The following is a 19898-nucleotide window of genomic DNA, read 5'->3' as shown; positions in this document are numbered from 1 at the left end:
TGTTTTGCTTTTGTCAAAATCTTGTTTTGTAAAATCTAAGTACGAACTGACACTTAGCCTGCTAATATTATTCCAGAATGATCATTGCGTACCACTCATTGACTTGTTTAGAAAATCTGTGATAATTCTGTTTATTATTGATGGAATCTAAGGAAGTTCTTCTGTTTATTTGCTGTCTGTAAAATGGATACACATGCAATATTTTACCTCTCTCTTGTCCATTGGTGTTTCCCTGAATAATATTTGAATGATATTTGGCAGAAGTCTGGATGCAGCTTAACAATTGAATTTCCCCAGGTACTGTAACATAGTGGTGTGTTAGGTTCATGGAATGAAGGAGAATAGGAATATAACAGATGAGAACAATTTATAGGAATGTTATAGATAAATAGACAAGGGAAAACTAAAATCGGCCTGCTTAGTTCATCTAGCCGGATTCCACTAGTTTGCCCAACCCATGTCTTTGTTCAATAGTTTGCTCTGCTTGATCTATTCGGTCCACCATCTCAGCTTGCCGAGCCCAACTTGGGTTGGTAACTATTGGAGTGAATATTTCAAATTTACTAATTCATAAAAAATAGAATAATTACATTGAATGGATTGAATTGGTGCCTTAACAATATATTACTTGTTAGAATAGTCTATAAATCTGATGTTGTTTATTGACCATAGTTATTTACCACATCCAAATATCCATAAACATATCAAGTAGTGCAGTTCAAAAACCCAGTGGAGAAGGCAGCAGACCTAGAGGAGGGCCTTGACACTTTCCTTTTCCTTCCTGAATTGAGAAAAAGAAGACTATTTCTGAAGCTTCACATGAGTCACCATCTTCTTCATCACATGTGAAGCGAGGAGTTGAATTAGTAAGGCCTTCTCTTTCTCTTGATGTGCTCTCTGTGCTTGTAATGTTGTCGTTGACATTGATGGATATAAATGTTAACTTACCATCAAATGGTGAAGACTATTAAAGAGCATGACCAACGCCGTGGAGAAGATAAATGGAAGTGGTTGGGGATGTTGTGGCATTGCCCTTGTGGGGGGACGATGCGGCCTCCTCGTGAAAGCAAGCAATAATGATTATTCTGGGGATTGTCACGTAAACAATTCATAATTCAGTTTAGTTTAGGACATCTTCAATAGTTAAACCTCTTCATAATTTTTTTTTTTTTTTTTTAATTTTCAATATACCACATCAAAAATAAAAAAATCTACTATTCTCTCCACAATCAAAAAATCTCCATACAATTTTTTTTTGTAGGTCCTACATTATAAATCACATATCTTTATTTATTATTTTTTCATTTAATTTCTCTATATAATTTTTATTTAATATTTAAATTATTTCTCATCTTTAATTTAATTTATTTTAATTTTTAATTAATAAATTTATGAACTTATGATTGTTAATTTAATTTAATTTATAATTTTTATTTAATATTTAATTAACTTATGAATTTTAATTTAATTATAATCATTTGTATTTTTTTAATTTATCAAATATATTTATTTTTAAAAGAAAAATGAATAATTTAACTATTATATAAAATATTTAATGGTTTTAAAAAGTCAAACATGTAATATTATTTTTTCAATGATTAATAGCTTCATCTTTAAGAGAAAAAAGTAGGTTTGAAAAATCAAACCTACTCTTGAACTAAAAATCTCAAAGTTTATCTTCATATTCGAGCTTTTTTGTTGAGCTTTTTTAACTTTACAAACTTTTTAAAAAACTTGCATTGGAGATGCTTTTAGTCTCATAGCAAAGTGCAATTAGGCCATGCAACGGATAATCAAAGATTAAAACTTTGAATTTCAGCTACGGTAAATGCTAGCAATTTTTCTTACAATGAGAAATAGATAGTAGAAGCGAAAGTGGTGCTACTGATGAGGCGTATACCTCGGTCCGTAGGGAGTAGAGACCTAGGTTAGATCCTGCAGTTGAATCTTGGAGTAAGTGAGAATGCCGCTTTCGAGCGCGAACGCGCCTCCGATCCGTTTCCTATTTTGGTCCACTTGCATAGTTGTGAATTTAAACAAGACATTAATATTTTGTGTCATTATATTTATATATTAATTAATTAAACATATTAATATTATTGAATTGATTTAATTTTTTACCTCTAAACCTAAACTTCTTGGTCATCTCCTTCCTTCTCGGTACCAGAAATTCTATTCAAAGATAATCCTAAACTTGTTTTCTGTTTAACAAAAAAGTTTCAAGGCAATGACGTAGTTGCTATCGTTGCCTAGCGTGGCAGTGACATGGTAGCCTCCCGAGCAGCCGCTACCCTACTAAGCAGTGATACAGACACTACCTTATCAGGCAAGGACGCGATTGCTCATGAATCAATCGCTTCTCCATCGACTGTGATTGTGACTATAGAGAGAGTTTTACTACTTTGATAATTATGAACAATAAATTGTAAAATCGAATAAATGAGGATTGAATAAATGATAATTTTATTGCCTAGAATGTTATTGTCGAAAGAGAGGATGATATATTTTTCACAGTTGATAATGAAACTATTATACATAAGTTTTAAATATGAGGTTTGAATAGTATCATCATAAAATAATTATTTTATGATACTTTATAATTATTAGATTTTTTATTTTCTATTTTATTAATTATATTATATGGTAGAAGGGGAGCATTGACACATTGTTAGCATTGACATATTGTTAAAATTATTATTGTATGAGCTAGAGATCATAAATTTGAATCTCAAAAATAGTTTTTTGTAAAATTTTATAATTCATATTGTACTTATTAATTATATTATATTGCCGACTATATTAAATCAATATATAATTCCACCCCCGGGGTCAATGACATAATGAATCGTGAATCACACCTCATGCGACTATATTTGACCTAATACTAATAAGAGTATAAACGAGTTGAATTGAGTCTCAATCTAAAAAACTTATCGAGTTTAAGTTGAGATTGTGTTTTTTTATCGTGCTTAATTAATGATATTGTTGTTCTAATTTAAATGTTTATTTATACAATTTATATATTTTTTATTTTAACTAAATTATAAATATTTTAGAATTATAAATATTCATAAAATTGATGTATTTAATAAAAAATAGATTTATAATTAATTTATTAACCTCGTTCATAAATATTAATGAAATAAATTCATTAATGTTCAAGTTTATTTATTTTATGAATATCTCAAAAGTCAACTTCAGTATATTTAAATTATGTTTCAGATGAACCGTAAATCTTAAATCTTAAAATTATCAAAAAAATAAAAAAAATATTTTTATTTAAGTTGACTAGGCCGAAAGCGCATAAAGCCCAAACAAATCCAGTCGATGGGCCTTCCTGGGCCGCGTTTCGTATTACTTCCCTCGGAGCGATGGCCATTTCGCCGGAACAACCAGCCTTAAATTCCTACTGAATTAGGGCTTCCAGTGGATCGCCTTCCCGTTCGTCCCCCGAACCCCTGAAGGACAGCTGTGATCCCAATCCCAGATCACGTACGCCGAGAACATACTCCAGGTACCTGGAATCAATCTACCGGCGTTTGTTTTTTTTTTCCGATCCGTGCCAGAAGAAGTTTTCTCGAATAGGTTTTTGTGGAGCAGTTGGAATCTGCTCCGATTTCACTTTGTTGAATGAGTAGCGCTTTGAATCTGCCTGCTGATCCTTAGGTTATGGAGAACAAATGGGATAAAATTCACACAATGTGGTTGAGTTTCTGATGAAATCCTTGTAATCTCAATCAAGCCCATCTTTGTCTTTAAGATCTTTATAAATTCCTTGCAAGCTTCTTGTTTAATCCATGAGCAGTTGCCCATTGGATTATAGCAGAAATCTGTTATCAGCTTGAGTTCACTTTGTTGTGAGAGTGGTCTTTTCCAATCTTCTTCATGCAGATCCATAGGTTTATGGAGAACAAATGGAATAAAATATACACAATGTTTCCAAGATGATGATGCAATGCAGTCCTTACAACCTTCATGTTTAATCTTGTAAACTCATCAAATTCAATCTTTGGCTTAAGATGTGTATAAATTCCTTGAAAATTTACTTTTAATCCATGCCTTAAGAAGTTTTCTTGATTAGGCTTTTGTAGAATAGTTGCCTGTTTGATTATAACAGAAATCTATTATCACTTTGTCGAATGAGATCCTTAGGTTTATGGGAACAAATGGAGTAAAATCCACTCAAAAAAAAAATCCATTCTTTGGCTTTAAGATGTGTCTATAATTTCCAAGGGAGCATTCTAAGAATAAGGCAAGAAATCATGATTTTCTTGCCAATGAGTAGAATTTGAATTCTTACCTACTGATTCAGGATTGAAGTTGTATGGTGTGTTAAGAGATCATAATGAATACCCAAAGGTGAGTTGTATCAGCATGAATGCAAAGTCATGCCGAGAATAAGCTCAGTAGCTGCAATGTCATGTCAGTTGTTTGGGTGCAATGCTTTCTAGTCTAAAATTGTGTTGTCTAAGCAAATCCTTGGACTTTCATGATGCACACAACACTTGCAATGCATTGTTTTGTATTTCCATTCGTATTTCATTGTGGAACGCACACTGTTTGTTTCATCATGAATATATGGTCCGAAGACATTTGAGCCATAGGTCATTCCTTCTAGTATTTGGTCTTGACCTACTGTGGCACTACCCTTATCTTATTTGTGATTGCCAAGCTGTAGCTGCCACTAGTGGTTTATCCATTGGTACCTAACTTTAAGCGCACAGTGATCACAACTTTGTTCAGGCAGCGTTATGTTTACCTCGTCGGAAATCTATTCAGCAAGATAATTCTTTCTATGTTGCAGGTGTTGCAGGTGTTGAGCATTTAATTTCAATTAATTTAAAGAATATTATGTACTTAATGATAGAGAGGCTTACAAAATCTAGTGTTTTTTTTGTAGATTTAATAGTTTATTTATTCTAATGAAGATGTGAATCTATTAGCAAAATCAATGTTCGTTTAAAAATTTGAAGCTACTGGAATCAGTGATTCTTTAAGTAGTTATTAATATATGAAATCAGATTAAATAGGAATAGAAGTTCTGTAGGTAAAAAATATGAGCCTTTGTCTTAGTACACAAGTATTTTCAATAGATTTATTTTAGTCCCACAAAATACTAAATTAATATAAATTACATGTAAGAACTATTGCATTGATGCTTATCAAAATTCATAGGCATATGATGAATCAAACCACAAGAAATGCATTGCTGTTTTTCCTTATACTGTGTTTCTACGTTCAAGCTTCCTCTGGTAGGCATATCCTCTTGTTACCAGTTTCCTCTCTGGTTGTTTTGTTCTCCTTGGCTTCCACTGAGCACCTCTTGTATGGTTTAAATACTGATTGGCTCGCCTTAAAGTTCCCGTGTTTGAAATTATTCGAAGAACTTGTGTCTGGATTGTTGTCGTTCACTTTAGTTGGTACCCCTCCCTTCGCAAAGCATTGCAGACAGCAGAGATCAGTTTGCAGTCAAAACTAACACAAAGGGAACTTTCACTTGAAGTCGTGTGAAGATAAAATGAACAATCTTCGCACAGATTTCGCGTGGAGGTTTCCCTTAGTTTGTAGGTGTAAACGATCAACTGGAAGTGTAGTTTCCTTATCTTGCTCACCTTTGTTTGTGCAACTCCAGTATGCAATGCAGAGTCATATGGTCGTCTTTCAAGGGACGCTCCAAATGTAGTATGATTCTGACAAAAAAATAGGCATGTCGATTAGAGCAAAGTACATGCTCATATGTGACTACTAGTTACAAAAACAGAAGAAACGCATGAGAACCTGTTCAGAGATTGGCATCCAAGACTGGCCCATCACTCCATTGCTTCTGTCTCTAGCTTCGCCAATGAAACGTTTGGTTTTGTTATCTTCATCTGTCTCAAGCTCGTCTGGTATAGTGTTTTCACTAGCTACTATGCACTGCAGTCTGTTAGCTTTGGCTTGGTTCAACTCAGAGAATTCAGAGTTTTCACCCTTTGCACTTGCATCATTAGGAGATGATGATACTGGCTTAGGAGAGGATTGTGGTGGTTTTAGAATCTCAGATTGATGTGCTACTGGAACTTGCATCATCTCCACAGCCAACGGTGGAAGGACTTGCATTGTCTCTGCAGTTGGAGGGACTTCAGTTGCAGGAGGTGATGGAAAGACATGCGAAAGGTGGGGGGTACACCATGGCATGATCCCCTGTGCTGCCCACCAGGCAGCTGCAGCTGCAATGGTGGCAGTGACTAAAGATGGTGTGCTTGGAGACGGCTTCATGCCCCTCGCTGAAGGTTCTCCACCTTGTATTTCTGGATTCAAATAAAGGTGGCCGTCCACCTCAACAGATGGACAGTACGATGCTGCCAGACTTGCTGCAGCATGCACTGATGGAATTTGTTGCAATGTAGAAATGATAAGATTTGAAAATGCTGATGACATGTTCAGAAAAGCATCACAAGATTCACGTTGGTTGTTGTATTGGACGACTGGTGAGAACTGATGCTGTAAGCCTAAGGCCAGATTGTGCTGGAGTTGCAGCAGAGGAGAATGTTTAAGGCCCATTGATGGACTAACAGCTGCTGCAGGTCCTGGCTGATCACTGCTTGTGAGGGTTTGCTCATTCTTCTCTTTACTTCTGTTAATGCCGACAGAGTGTGCCTGTTTGATCGATGAAACATGATAATTTGATATGCTACCTTCAACGTCTACAATGTTGTTATTTGAACTCATGCAACTTCCTTGGATGAGTACATTCCCCTGATACACCAAAGTTGCCTCGTTGAATGTATTGATAGGCAATACGGGGTTATCAACTGCAACATTCTCTTTCAAACTTCTAACTGTAGGCAAAAATTCCATTAAGACGGGACTAGTTGAACCCTTGTTTGATATAGATGCAGACAACCCATGCTGAGCAATGTTAAGGACTACTGAGGAGTTACCGCTTTCAGTATTCTCTTTAACTTTAAGTTTCTGCAGGAAAAGGAAGCCCCACTGTAAAACTCAATGGTGAAATTGAGAGATGAAGTGTGTTTATTGACACGGCGGATATTAAGTACCTCTTTGTTTGCATCATTTTTCAAGCAAATAGGGTTTGGTGGTTTGCTGCCTGCTGCTGCTTCTTCCCCAGAGGGTGAAAGGGAGCCTGTGGTTGTCTTTCTTGGATATGGATAGTTTGGCTTCCTTTTAGGACGTGGAGGGGGTATGTCTATGTCATGGACATGGCCTGGGGAAGCACCTTTTGAAAGAGCTTCTTTTTCCAGCTGCAAATCGACTTGTGTCAGTCACAGAAGAAAAGAAGGAAACCAATCAAAACAAAAAAGCAAACCAAAAACACAGTTCAACATGATCATAACTACCAATCTAGCAATTAAAACTAGGAAAATCATTACATGAATCATTCAAATATATATATATATATATATATATATATATATATATCATTGCCAAAATTTATCATTCGCAAAACAGAAGCAATCAGGATTGAGTAGTGTAACTGCTAAGTTGGATATCAGCCTCAGCCCTCCGGCAAGGCCAAACTGCTGATAAGATGTGTCATGAACTAGATGTCAAGTGGATGTCCTAAACAATGTCAAGATACGAGACTAGAACACTTAAAGAGATGAGATGGAAGAGGAGGTCAATGGCAAGGAGTTAAACAATTACATGGGCTGCTTTAATTATTAGTTAATGTAGGATGGAGCTGATGATCGAATAGAGTTCAATGGACACTGTGCAGACAACCATAATCTTAGATTGGGACATGAAATAACTGCTAGATTTATAAATATACTTATTTGTGTAATGCCTAAAAGCTTTTGTATTGCACAAACATGTCCCATCAAGGAGATGATGTGGGGTTTATTCAAGAGAATCACACGTAAAACAGGATCTTCTCAAAGATGAAAAAAAAAAGTTGGAGAGAGAACAGCAAACGGTTGTGAGGATTCATCCTAAAGAGTTTCTAATCATCGACATCAACAAGGATCATACTTTGAGGTGTTGTGATTACGTGGGTTGAAACCATGTGCATGGCTAGCCTGCCTTTTCTTCTCTAAGCAGGTGGAGAAGATTTGTTAGAGTATTCCAGTTTGAGTCCTAGGTAGTTCACACGACCTAGGTTCTACGATTCACGACTCTCGCGTTGACCTAGTTGCAATTGCATACAAACCATGGAATACCCTTTTTCACAAATAGCACTCTAGGATAGAATCAGTCAATGACACTGAACCCGTTACAACTTGCAGTATTTCCATGACAAATCACTCTGAACTCTACTCTAAAATATGTTGGAAAGTGATTTCGTAAGAGCATTTACCTTGGTGAAGAATTTCTGCGCATGACTTCTAATCTGTACTGCAGTCTTTGTACCAATGTGATCTGTAACAGGAATCAGGAATTGAACCATAAAATTTGACAAACAAATCGGGCTTGAGCAAACTACAAATGTACTAACTAGACTTCAATAAAATAGTCAAATCCTGGAAATAGACTGCTTATATGTATATTAAACTTCACTAAAAATACCCAACCTTTACAATTATTCTCCATCTTGCAATGTTAACAAATATGTTACAACCTATTTAATTTTATTTTAGCAATTATACCCTACCATAAATATGATAATTTGATTTACTTGGAAATAATTGTCATGTCATATGCAACCAAAAATGATCGATTGTCTAAGCCATTCATGAGTAAACTTAAGTTCAGCTCTATAAGAGCTCATTTATATTTATTCATTAGCATATAACATATGAAAAATGAAACAAACTATATTAGTGAGCTTGACTTGTTACTATTAATGAATAATTTATCAATAAACTTATTTTTTTAACTTGTATAACTATATTTTTATTTATTTATATGTTATTCAAATACATAAAAGCAATATATTACTTTGTTATTTTTTATAAATTTAAATAACTTATAATATGTAAAAAAAAACTTTAAGAAATTAATATGTTTCTGATTTATTAAATTAATATTATAATTGAATTGGAAGATAAAATATCTCTACTTGAGCTCAAAGAGATTGAACTTCGACACAGCCAAGCACGGCTCTGACTTGGCTCCATTACACCTGAGGAAGTCAGTAATTTGACCACACCAAAGGCACTAAAGCCATCACCTAAAAATTAGTGTCAACTATAATGGTGGAACAAAGTTGTTAATAATTCAAATAGTTTAGGAACAGATTTGTTAAAATTAGAATATGGGAATGAATTTGTTGAAAGTGATAGTTTTTTTTTAATATAATTTACTATTAAACCTTAACTAATTGCACAGAGTTCAAGTCATGGTAATTATATAAATGCCTTGTCTACTTGGATGACCAATATGAGGGAAGAAGAAAGGAGGAGTTGAAGGGGAAAAAAGAAACAAGAAAAGTGCACCGAAAAGATGCTGATTTCTACCAGTAATACAATAAATAAAGGAAAAAACAAATCAAATTATTAATTAATTGTTTGCGAGGAGATTAGTTAGATGAGATGTTACCCATAGTTAAGATCTCATCTTCTTCCATGAAGTAAGCTAAATCTTCACTTAGATATATAGAAACCATGTAAGACATGTCTTTTAGATTTTGTATAATTCAGGTCTCTGGGTTTTGCCCAACTAATTCTAGAGATCATCCTCTAGAATATTTATGGCTACTTGTGCTTTGAAGCTGATGACACCATACCTTTTAGGAAGGCCATATCAGACAAAAAGGCGTTCCCCAAGCATATTGTGTGACAAACATAACCCAAACATGAACAAAAAAATTATAGTATTGAACTGATATTAATTAATCCACTAAATAACAGAGAATTCTAACTTCTGTCAATTAGCAACAACACAAACCTTCTATTCGTTGCCATGCCCTCCCATACAGCTTCAGAGCTTCAAGGAAGCTGTTGTGTTCCTCCTCCGTCCACTTCTCCCTCTGCTTCGTAATAGTATACGGCTTCCTCACCTGCAACCCAACCACAACAAGTCAGACAAAGAACGAAGAACATCTAAGAACAATCCACAAAAACGGAACCGATCCATAAGCAGCACCACCTTTACGACCAACTCTTCTCTGGGAGATTGTTGTTCCTCCATTTTTAGAACCTAAATCTTCCAGAGGAATTGAATCACCAAATCGACCATAAAATCCTCCATCCTCCCCAAAATACCTCATGCATCAACAAATCTACATCACTGAACGAGGGGGGAAAAACCCGAAATATCTCAGATTCGATTATTGAAAACTGAATCCAATCGCCTGCGTCTCACCTCAGGAAGCCACCGCGCCGGGCGAAGAACGCCAACGAATCGTCCCCAAATCCGGCTATGCTTCACACGAACTGCTCGAAGCTGGAATTCCTCGGCGAGAGCCAGATGCGGAACTCGTCTTCCGCCGACAATGGCGATCGCAGAGGCTCCGATCGAGGAGATTGGCGGAGGAGGAAGAGGGCGAAGCCCAGTTCGGTTTCACTCGCTCACGGAGGAATCACAGCCACTACCATTTCTTGTGGGCTTCTTTGAATTAATTTTATTTATTTCCAAAAATTAAAAAAAATGTATAAAATATAAAGGAGGGAAGAACTCGATAGTTCTACACGAAATAAGAACACGCTACGCGTACTTAGCTGTACCGTACTCCATTCTGACTCCTGCTTGAGCGTTGGTGGGCTCGACATGGATTCACCAATTACGATTTGGATACATGTAGGGTAATCTTTTAGAAGGTAAGTTTATATGGGGACGAAAAAGGAAGGTCGGCGTGACACGTGGTATAAAGGCAGTGGAGGAGATCGCTTTTGGGACTGTGGAGTTGGCTCAAATCTGGCCACATGAACACGAGCTACCGCGCCGGTCGAGGCGTCTCCCTGCGGGGGCGACGCGTATTTGTTGACGTGCGGGGACGGATCCTCCGTTCGGTTCGGGAATCAAGGTCGTCGATGATGGAAGCGAACGGCAGAGATTCGAGGAGGAGGCAGGGAGCACGCTGGCGCGAGGTCGTCCATCTGTGAGAACGTCCGCATAGCGAAGGTAGGCCGAAGCGGGCCGCGGTTCGTGGTGAGGAGTGCGAGACCGGCGCGGAAAAGTGCAACACCTCCTTATCCGCCTCCGGGCCCACGCGCGGCTCACGTGGCATTGGGTGTTCCGGTCGCAGCACTTATCGTCCGTCCTTATTTATTTATTTTTTTATTATTATATAATAAAAAAATTCATCTTTTATGTTTGCCTTGGTCCATAAATCTTCAGGAATTTTGTGCATCACAAATTATTAAAAGAAAATGAATTGAAAATCAGTATTTATTTATTTAAAGGATGAAAATATTTATAAATAACCAAAATTAAAAAACACGATTTGCACTTTTTTCTAATGATTTTAAAAAATCTTTGAAATAATTTTTATGAACTTATAGATAATGAAAACTATAAATTTAGATCACCGTCTAAATTATTTTTTCTTAATTAAATCATAATTAATATCGTCTCTTTCTATTTATAAACATATTAAAAAGTTCTCTAGATCTGAAATCCCAGGACGGATTTTGAGTATGAAAGAGTAAACTAAATAAAAAAAATTATAAAAAATCAATGTGTAATAAATCTAATAGCGAAGACTTTTTGAAAGAGGTTATTTGAATGTTATTGGAAGTTTTGAAAGCCTAACAAAATGTGGACCAATTCGGTTTGGTTCGGTAGTAATTTCAATTCAAGGATTTAATTAAAATCGAAGGGCTTCAGCTTGCATGACAGATGATTTCTACATTTCATCATACTCTTCTTCGAATATTTCTTTCTTCTTTATCGTTAAATCAAAAGTATTTGCTCTTTTATTGTTGTAATAAAATTGATTACGCTCACTCTAAATAACCCTCACAGTCTATTCCTAAGTTATGTTAAGACAGGTAAATCAACATGTCAACTTATAGTCAACTGTCAAATTAGTTAGAGTTGGGAGAAATTTTTTTCCTTAAGAACATGCGCATGTCGGGAATTGATCTCTTATCCTATTGTAATAAGTCTGTTATCCTCTAACGAACTCGACATCCCGTGAAAATAAGTAATTACTTTTTCATAAATTTATGCAAGTAGTCATCTTTTTGAAAGCCTATTTTTGTGTCTCTTCCAATAAGTCATCACAAATAATGTTAAATTAGTCCTTTTTTATCTAAATCTTATGTTCGTATGCAATTGTGGAAATGTGTGTTAACTAATATCTTCTATGTTGATAAATCATCTGATCGTGGGATTATTTTTTGAATTATCCCTGAAAATTAATTAAAGAACTATTAGATCGATCTATCATGACGCATAAATTATTCAAATTGATTGACACAGTAAACAGATCTGGTTGGTAATTTCTAATGAAAATTAAATAATTTTCTGAGACTTTATGGTCAACTTGAAATTTGACATAAATACAGATAATCACATGCTCAGACTCTTTCATCAACTCAAATCGTCCCGAGTAAAGTGTCATGATTAGATTCTCCAGTAATAAATCAAGGATTTAAAGTTCGAGACTTAACTGTGACATATTAATAAGAATTTTTCTTTTTAATGGATAGCGGACTTAAGAATGTTAGCGGATTGATTTACCCTCACAGTCACTGTCAAAAGAAAATTTCTGTAAAATTAAATTGGTCACCTTAGATTAAATGTTATCTGATCTAATTATTCTTGTTTTTTTATCAACTCGGATCCTTTTAAGAAATTTTAGTCTTTGAAATTAAATAATTTATTTAATTGGTTGAAAAAAAGAGAAAAATAGGGAGAGAAAGCTCTCTTTCTTCTTTCTTTTACTCTTCCCATCCTCTCCCGTATGTCTCACTTTTCTCTTGAAAAATTTCAGTTTTGGAGATTAAAAATTTTATTTAATCAATTAAAAAACAAAGGAAACAAAGAGAGAGGTCTCTTTCTTCTCCCTGTACGCTCTTTTCTTTCTCTCTACCTGTTGTCTCTGTCTCTTCTCTCCAGTTCTTTTCTCATATTCTCACCGTCGAAGACCCTACATTAGGGCTCTATTTTGAGCGGGTATCTTCCTTCGATCCAAGAGTTTACGTTCTTTTTTTTGCTTAAACGATGTTCTTCAAATTAAACTAGCTAAACGGATAGGATTGTAAATGAGTCAAATTAAATTAAACTTTGTATTGTTTAAGATTTTTTTTTTTTTATATAAAGTAACAAAGTCGAGTTAAGTTTGTAAGAATTTAAATCATACTTTGTACTAAATAAACATAATAACTAAATGTTTATTAAATGCGGAAAAAGAATTGATTGTTACCTTTAGCCATTAATATTTTGAAGAACACCTTAAACTTCACTTGTGTTATTATTCTTAAAAGGCTGCATTTATAGAAATTCGTTATCATTATTGAATAAATCCTTAAGATTGTGATAAGTCATGATGAGATAATCATACAATATTAAAAGATATGATATGCATATTAAGATAAGATTTTGATTAATTATTCACATTTAAATCTTACACTTAATTAAGACAAAAGATTATGTATAAATAAAATCTTATGTCACTTAATAAGGTAAGATTTGTAATCAAAATAAAATCTTTTCAATATTCTCCCACTTACATGAATATATCTCATCATTCACTAAATGAGTGGACAAGATATACGAATCATGATGATAGGTTCTTTAAACATGAGTATTGTCTTTCATGTATCACAATGCATCATGCTTCTCAACCGATGTATCTCAATAAATAAACCTTATGTTTAATGAAGGCCCAACTTTAATGGTATTTCTCAAATTAGTGTATGTATACATAAATAAATATGAGAAAATATCATAAGTATGTTTCATTGATAACCAAATTACTTTACCAACAAAAATTACATAAGAACCAAGTCTCATTCTTTTTGCATGAGCCCTAAATTTCAACGATAGTATGCCTTTAGTCAAAGGATCAACAATTATCAATTCAGTGCTAATGTATTCATTAACCACTATCTTATCTCAAACACGTTCTTTTATGGCTAGATACTTAATTTAAATATGCTTAGTTTGACTTCCACTTTTATTGTTCTTAGTCATAAAGACAACAGTCGAATTGTCATAATATACCCTCAATGACCTATAAATAGAATCCACAATTCTAAGCCCGAAATGGATTATGGAGATAGGTTTACTCTGATATTTGTCCAACATACCAATAGTAAATGTAATTTCAGATCTAGTGCAGACCTGAGTATACATCAAGCTTTTGACAACAGAAGCATAAGAAATGTTTTTCATTTATTTCCTTTCAGGGTCATTTTTTAGATATTGATCCATATTGAATTTGTCATCCTTCACAATAGGAGCTATACTTGGTGAAGAATTTTTCATCTGAAATCTTTCTAAAACTTTGTTGATATAGGTTTCTTTAGACAGACAAAAGATTCCTTGAAATCTATCTCTATGTATTTTAATGTCAATGGCAAAAGATGCACCACTCATATATTTCATATCAAAGTTTTTAAAGGAGAATTGTTTTACTACATATAGTAAACCTTTATAATTGGTTGCAAGTAAAATATTATCCACATAGAGAATAAAGAAATAAATCTTGCTCCCACTGACCTTCTGGTATATACATTGATCCCATGACATTCTCTAATAAACCAAATGAAGAGATCCATATATAGATTTCTTAAGCTTGCATACTAAGTGCTCACCATTACTATAGGAAAATCTTTTTGGTTACTTTGTATAAACCTCTTCCTCTAGATCTCCATTAAGAAACGATGTTTTCACATTTATTTGTTGCAACCTTAAGTTAAAATGTGTAACCAATGTCATAATAATGTGAAAAGAATCCTTCTTAGAGACTGGAGAAAACATCTCTTTGTAGTTGATTCCTACTCTGAATCCTTTAGCCATGAATCTTGCTTTATATCTCTCAATGTTGCCTAATAAGTCCTTTGTTTTGAAGATTCATTTACATCCTATGATTTTTACACCATCAGGCAACTCAACAAGATTCTATACTCCATTTGATGTCATACAATTTAATTCTTCTTTCCTAGCATTATACCAAAATTTTGATTCACTACAACTCATAGGCCATGACTTGTGAAAATGTTTCAAGATCATTTTTGACTTCAACATTAATTAAAATTTAATTCTTGCAGATATACAACATAGTCACTAGGTATTATTGATTTTCTTATTCCAATAAATCTTCTTAAGTTATATTCTTGTGGAACTTATTGTTTAATCGGTTCAACAATTTCTTGTTATTCCTCATTATCAATTTTATCGACTAGATTTCCATCTATATTTTATAGAATCTCCTCTATTGGTTATTTAACACCTGTTTATGCTTGAAAGGAATGAATGACAATCCATCCATAACTTAAACAAAGTGGCCGATCATTAATGTGATCCTTCTTAGAAGTTATGTCTCAACCATGATCACTATCACTAGTCAAGTCATTCTCAACAAATTTTGTATTTCTTAATTCGACAATTCTAGTGTTGAGATTGAGAGTAAAATATATATCATTTTGACTTTTTGGCATATCTAATGAAATATCGACTTATAGTCTTTAGTTTCTTTTTTTTGTGTGGGTTATAAAGTCTTACTTCAGACAATGATTACAAAATGTGTATATATTGCAAACTCGGTTTCTAACCTTTCCACTGGGGATGATAATTTTTTTAATCTATATATATATATATATATATATATATATATATATATATATATATATATATATAGTTTTTGTTGAATGATGATAATTGGATGGAAAGAATAAAAATTATAAGTATAGAAAATATCCAATTTTTTAATGGGTATGGAGATGAATACTCGATATTGATGGATATAGGGACAGAGGATATGAAATTCAATCCGAACCTGACCTATTGTCATCCTACTTTCCACAAGTCAATTGACTTCTTTGAAACAACCTTAGTTGGAATTCGATTTATTATATACACATGGTCGTTTTAAAAACTTCAGTCCACAAGGATTTATGAAGTTAAGAGTTGTTGCGCATACTCCTAATCATGTCAATTAAAGTTTGATTTCTTTTCTCAGCCACGCGATTCTGGTCTAGTGAACCAGGCAAGGTGTATTTGGCAACAATGCTATTTTCTTGAAGAAACTTTGCAAGTGGACCAAGTGTTTCTCCACTCTTCGTGTATCTACCATAGTATTCTCCACCTCTATTCATTCTCACGATTTAATTTGTTTTTTACACTATTTTTTCTATCTCAACCTTAAATATTTTAAATGCACTTAATGCTTAAAAGAGATAAAGTATTTCGAATCATGCAAATTCATGTCTAAATAACACATATCTGAATGTATGATCTCTAATATTTTAATACTCCTTAGCACTCCTTTTTAATTTGTTGGTATGCTTTTCCTTTATGTAGTTTACACAAGTCTCAAAATTAACAAATTCTAAAGTACCAAGTATTGCATCATTTACTAATCTTTTTATCTTCTCTATGGAAATATGTCCATGTAGGATCGTTGCGCCAGAGGGGAGTGAATAACGCTCGTGGCTTTTGTTAGACCTCTTAGCGGCCAACAAAAGGGGGTTAATTGTCTGCACAATAACAACAAACAAATATTTCTCAATCTTTTGAAATACTAGGATACTTGTATAAAAAAGAATTGATAAATGCAAAAAGAAAAAGGCTATCGATTTTTTACTTGGTTACAACTGGGAAAGTTGTTAATCCAAGACTTTGAAGCACTACTCAAATTCTCCTTTCGTCATAGGGGAAGAAGCTTCTTACAAGCGTTGGAAGTACATAAAGTCGTAGAACACTAAAGAAGCTCGTATACAAGTTGTTATTTGGCTTTTAGGACTAGAGCTGTATTTATAGCCCTAGTCGGGGCGTTTGGAAGGGTTTAGGCGCCTAGAGGGGGATAAAATTTTATCCATGTAAATTAGATTGCGTTTGACGTGATCCAGATAAAAATCCTAGTCCGGGCGAGTCCAGGCGCCCGGACCAAGAAAATCAGCATCCTGTTGACTTTCGGTCCCGGTCTTCTGCTCGGGTTCCGCTCGCCTTGGTTTGGGTCTTCCTTTTCGGCTCCGATCGCTTGGGTGATCTCGGTCATCCGGAATAGGGCTCACCTGAACCCAACTTCTGGCCTTCGAGTAATCTTCCGCTCCAACTTCTCGTCCCTCGGAAACGTCGTGCGCCTTCTTCTCGTCCGCCCGCGTACTCTTCCGCGACACCTCGTCCCTCAGATGCATCGAGCCTGTCAGCTCTCTTCCGTATCGTCCTTTTTGCTAGCTGCGTCTTTTACTCGACTTCCTATGTTCCTAAGTTCTTGCACACTTAGACACAGGAGTTAAATATCAACAGGACCTAACCTGATTTGGTTGATCACATCAAAACTACCTTAGGGTACTAACAACTTTCATGTTTTTCTCAAAACACAAAATGCACAGCGGAAATAAAGAAACATAATCGCAAACACAAGTAATTTTACTTAGATCGGAGCCTATAATGACTCCTATTTCAAAGCTCATAAGTGAAAATGCTTTCGTTGGGTAATCACTATAGTTTCGGATTTTTTTTTTTAAAATACAGTACAATAATGACAAGTATAAGTATTACAATAATACAAAGTTTACCGACGACTTGGAAAGTTGGATCTTTTGTGTAGTCGTAGTCAGAGTAGTGTTACGACGTTGTAGAATCGTCTTTTAAGTAACGCGCACGAGAGAAGATCGTTCTAATTCATTCTGAATCACTGTTCTGAAGTGTTGGTCAAGGCCTTCTTTTATAGCCGAGTTGAGCTTGATCCGATCCACTAATCTCGGGATCAAGTTTCGCAACTTGACTTTTATCAGTCAACCAATCTACCCTGATCAGTCGACTGATCCTTCTATATCGGCCCGACTTTCTGTCCAAATCCTGCCACTTCAGATGAGACCTTCATTCAATTGACTGATCTCGCCGTTTGATCGACTGATCCCACTATCCTCGCTGGCTTATCTGGTCCAATCAACTCGCTAATTATCCACCGTTCAGTCGACCGAACCTTCATGTTCGATCGACCGATCCCTCGATCAAAACCTCATTGCGAGCTGAAATCTGATCTCTTTGCTTGGGGGTTCGATCGACTGATCCAGATGTTCGATCAATCGATCTAGGCAAAATCTCTAGGTTCGATCGACTGATCCCGACGTTCGATCGACCGAACAAGGTAAAATCCTAACATGCAAAATGTTAATCTTCCTACAAAACAAAGTTAGAATAATAGGCAATCAGTATATAAAAAGTAACTTTGACAGCCTCCGGACTGTCCAGTCCTGACTTTGAGTTTCACTGAAACTCTAGGTCGGACCGACGTCTACTATTCCCTCTTTGGGGAATGCGTCCTCACCTACTCCTCTCAGGAAGATTACCTTTTGTCAGACCGGTCCTCCAGATCATCTGAACTTTTGCTCAATGTCTGAGTCATCAGGACTTCATGCTGAACATATGATCCCCAACTCGTCTAGTCTTCCACCTGGTGTCTACAACCCTTAAGATTTTCACCTAGTGTCCTTAACTCTAAGATTTTGCCCAACGTCCTCGACTTGCCAAGACTTTGCTTAGCTCCCTGAATAAGGACTATGTTGTCTAATCACAGCTAGAGCTTTCTACTTGCCTAGTCTCAACTAGGACTTTCCTTTGCCTAAATCACTTTGGACTTTCCTGCACACTCAATTCAACTTGTTAGAATGACAATAGCACTTAACTTAGAACCATTTGTCATTATCAAAACTCAGGTTCGATTGTCTGGTGCTCCCTGTACTAACAATCCCAATCTCTAGTGCTATAAAGTAGATGAATCCTTATTTATAACACATCTTTTAATACCAACTCAAACATAGTAGTTTTGCTATTATTTTGTAAAGATATAGAATAAAGGTCATTAATCATGAGCACAGATCTCCTTGACCACTTTTTTGTGATCCAGGGGATGTGCCACTCGTATTTGCGACAGGATTGTAGCTGCGATGCGGCTGTAAATTATTGCGATCTCTTCCTGGGTTCACCGCCCCCACCAGGTTATAATTTTTGTTCGGAGCGGGCGGCCGGAGGCTGTCCGGAGGCCTCCGGTGGTAGATAAGTGTCCAGGTTACTGGGCGCCGAGCGAGGGTGTCCTCCGGGCGACCTCCGGCCGCCCGCTCCGAACAAAAACTATAACCTGTTGGGGACGGTGAACCCAGGAAGGGATCCCAACCATTTACGACCGGATCGCGCCCACGATCCGGCCGCAAATACAAGTGGCACATCTCCTGGACCACAAAAAGTGGTCCTGCCTCATTAATCATTGTATCATTTCTAATTAGATTAATTTATAAAATAAATACATAGAATTACCTAAAATTCAAATGAGTATTCAAATGGTACCAGCCTTGAAATAATAAATAATTTTTTTACAAAATTAGGAACATAAAATGTTCTTTCCAAATTCAAAACAAGGTCACTATCTAAAATTAAAATACATGTTTCAATTGTTTCCACTTGTGAGGACATCATATTTCTAGAATAGATGCTTTGCTCATTTCCTAGTAGCTTCCTTAGGCTTTACATACCTTGCAAGGTATTCGTGACATGGATTATAGATCCAGAAGCAATCCATCAAATGTTATAAATCATGCTAAGCATATTAGATTCATAACGGATAAATGAGATAAGAATACTTTTCTTCTCAAACCAATCCTTAAATTTGCTACAATCCTTCTTTATGGGCCACTTCTTTTTACAGAAGAAATACTTGGATTTCTTCTTGATGTTAGGTTGGGACAGAATCTTCTCTTTCCCTTTTCCCTTAATTGTGGTCTGTGGATTATTTTTGTGGCTTTCCTTGTGCAGTCGTAAGAACATTATCACTCATTTCCACTAATAACCTTCCTTCCACTTATACACACATGGTCATTAACTCATTGATTCACCATTTATCC

At 35.3% G+C, this 19898-nt stretch overlaps 1 protein-coding gene and 1 long non-coding RNA gene across 2 annotated transcripts; one reads left to right on the top strand and one right to left on the bottom strand.

Annotated features, from left to right (window-relative positions):
* The first annotated feature begins 3377 nt into the window (after positions 1 to 3377).
* Positions 3378 to 6689, top strand: LOC122047590. Its single transcript, XR_006130595.1, has 2 exons — positions 3378 to 3514; positions 4313 to 6689. It is a non-coding gene; the product is annotated as an uncharacterized LOC122047590 (long non-coding RNA).
* LOC122047589 (protein LHY-like) lies at positions 5122 to 10498 on the bottom strand. The gene is made up of 8 exons (XM_042608965.1): positions 10246 to 10498; positions 10030 to 10170; positions 9829 to 9940; positions 8300 to 8361; positions 7041 to 7244; positions 5779 to 6954; positions 5613 to 5690; positions 5122 to 5430 (listed from the first exon to the last, which is right to left on the bottom strand). The coding sequence occupies exons 2-8, from the start codon at positions 10069 to 10071 to the stop codon at positions 5239 to 5241; spliced, it is 1866 nt and encodes a 621-aa protein (XP_042464899.1). The 5' UTR covers positions 10072 to 10170; positions 10246 to 10498; the 3' UTR covers positions 5122 to 5238.
* Between the last annotated feature and the right edge of the window lie 9400 nt (positions 10499 to 19898).

Source organism: Zingiber officinale, chromosome 2B (assembly GCF_018446385.1).
Source record: "Zingiber officinale cultivar Zhangliang chromosome 2B, Zo_v1.1, whole genome shotgun sequence".
In the NCBI taxonomy this organism is placed as follows: Eukaryota; Viridiplantae; Streptophyta; class Magnoliopsida; order Zingiberales; family Zingiberaceae; genus Zingiber; species Zingiber officinale.
The sequence above is the reverse complement of the archived record's forward strand: the minus strand, read 5'-3'. Positions and strand labels throughout refer to the sequence as shown.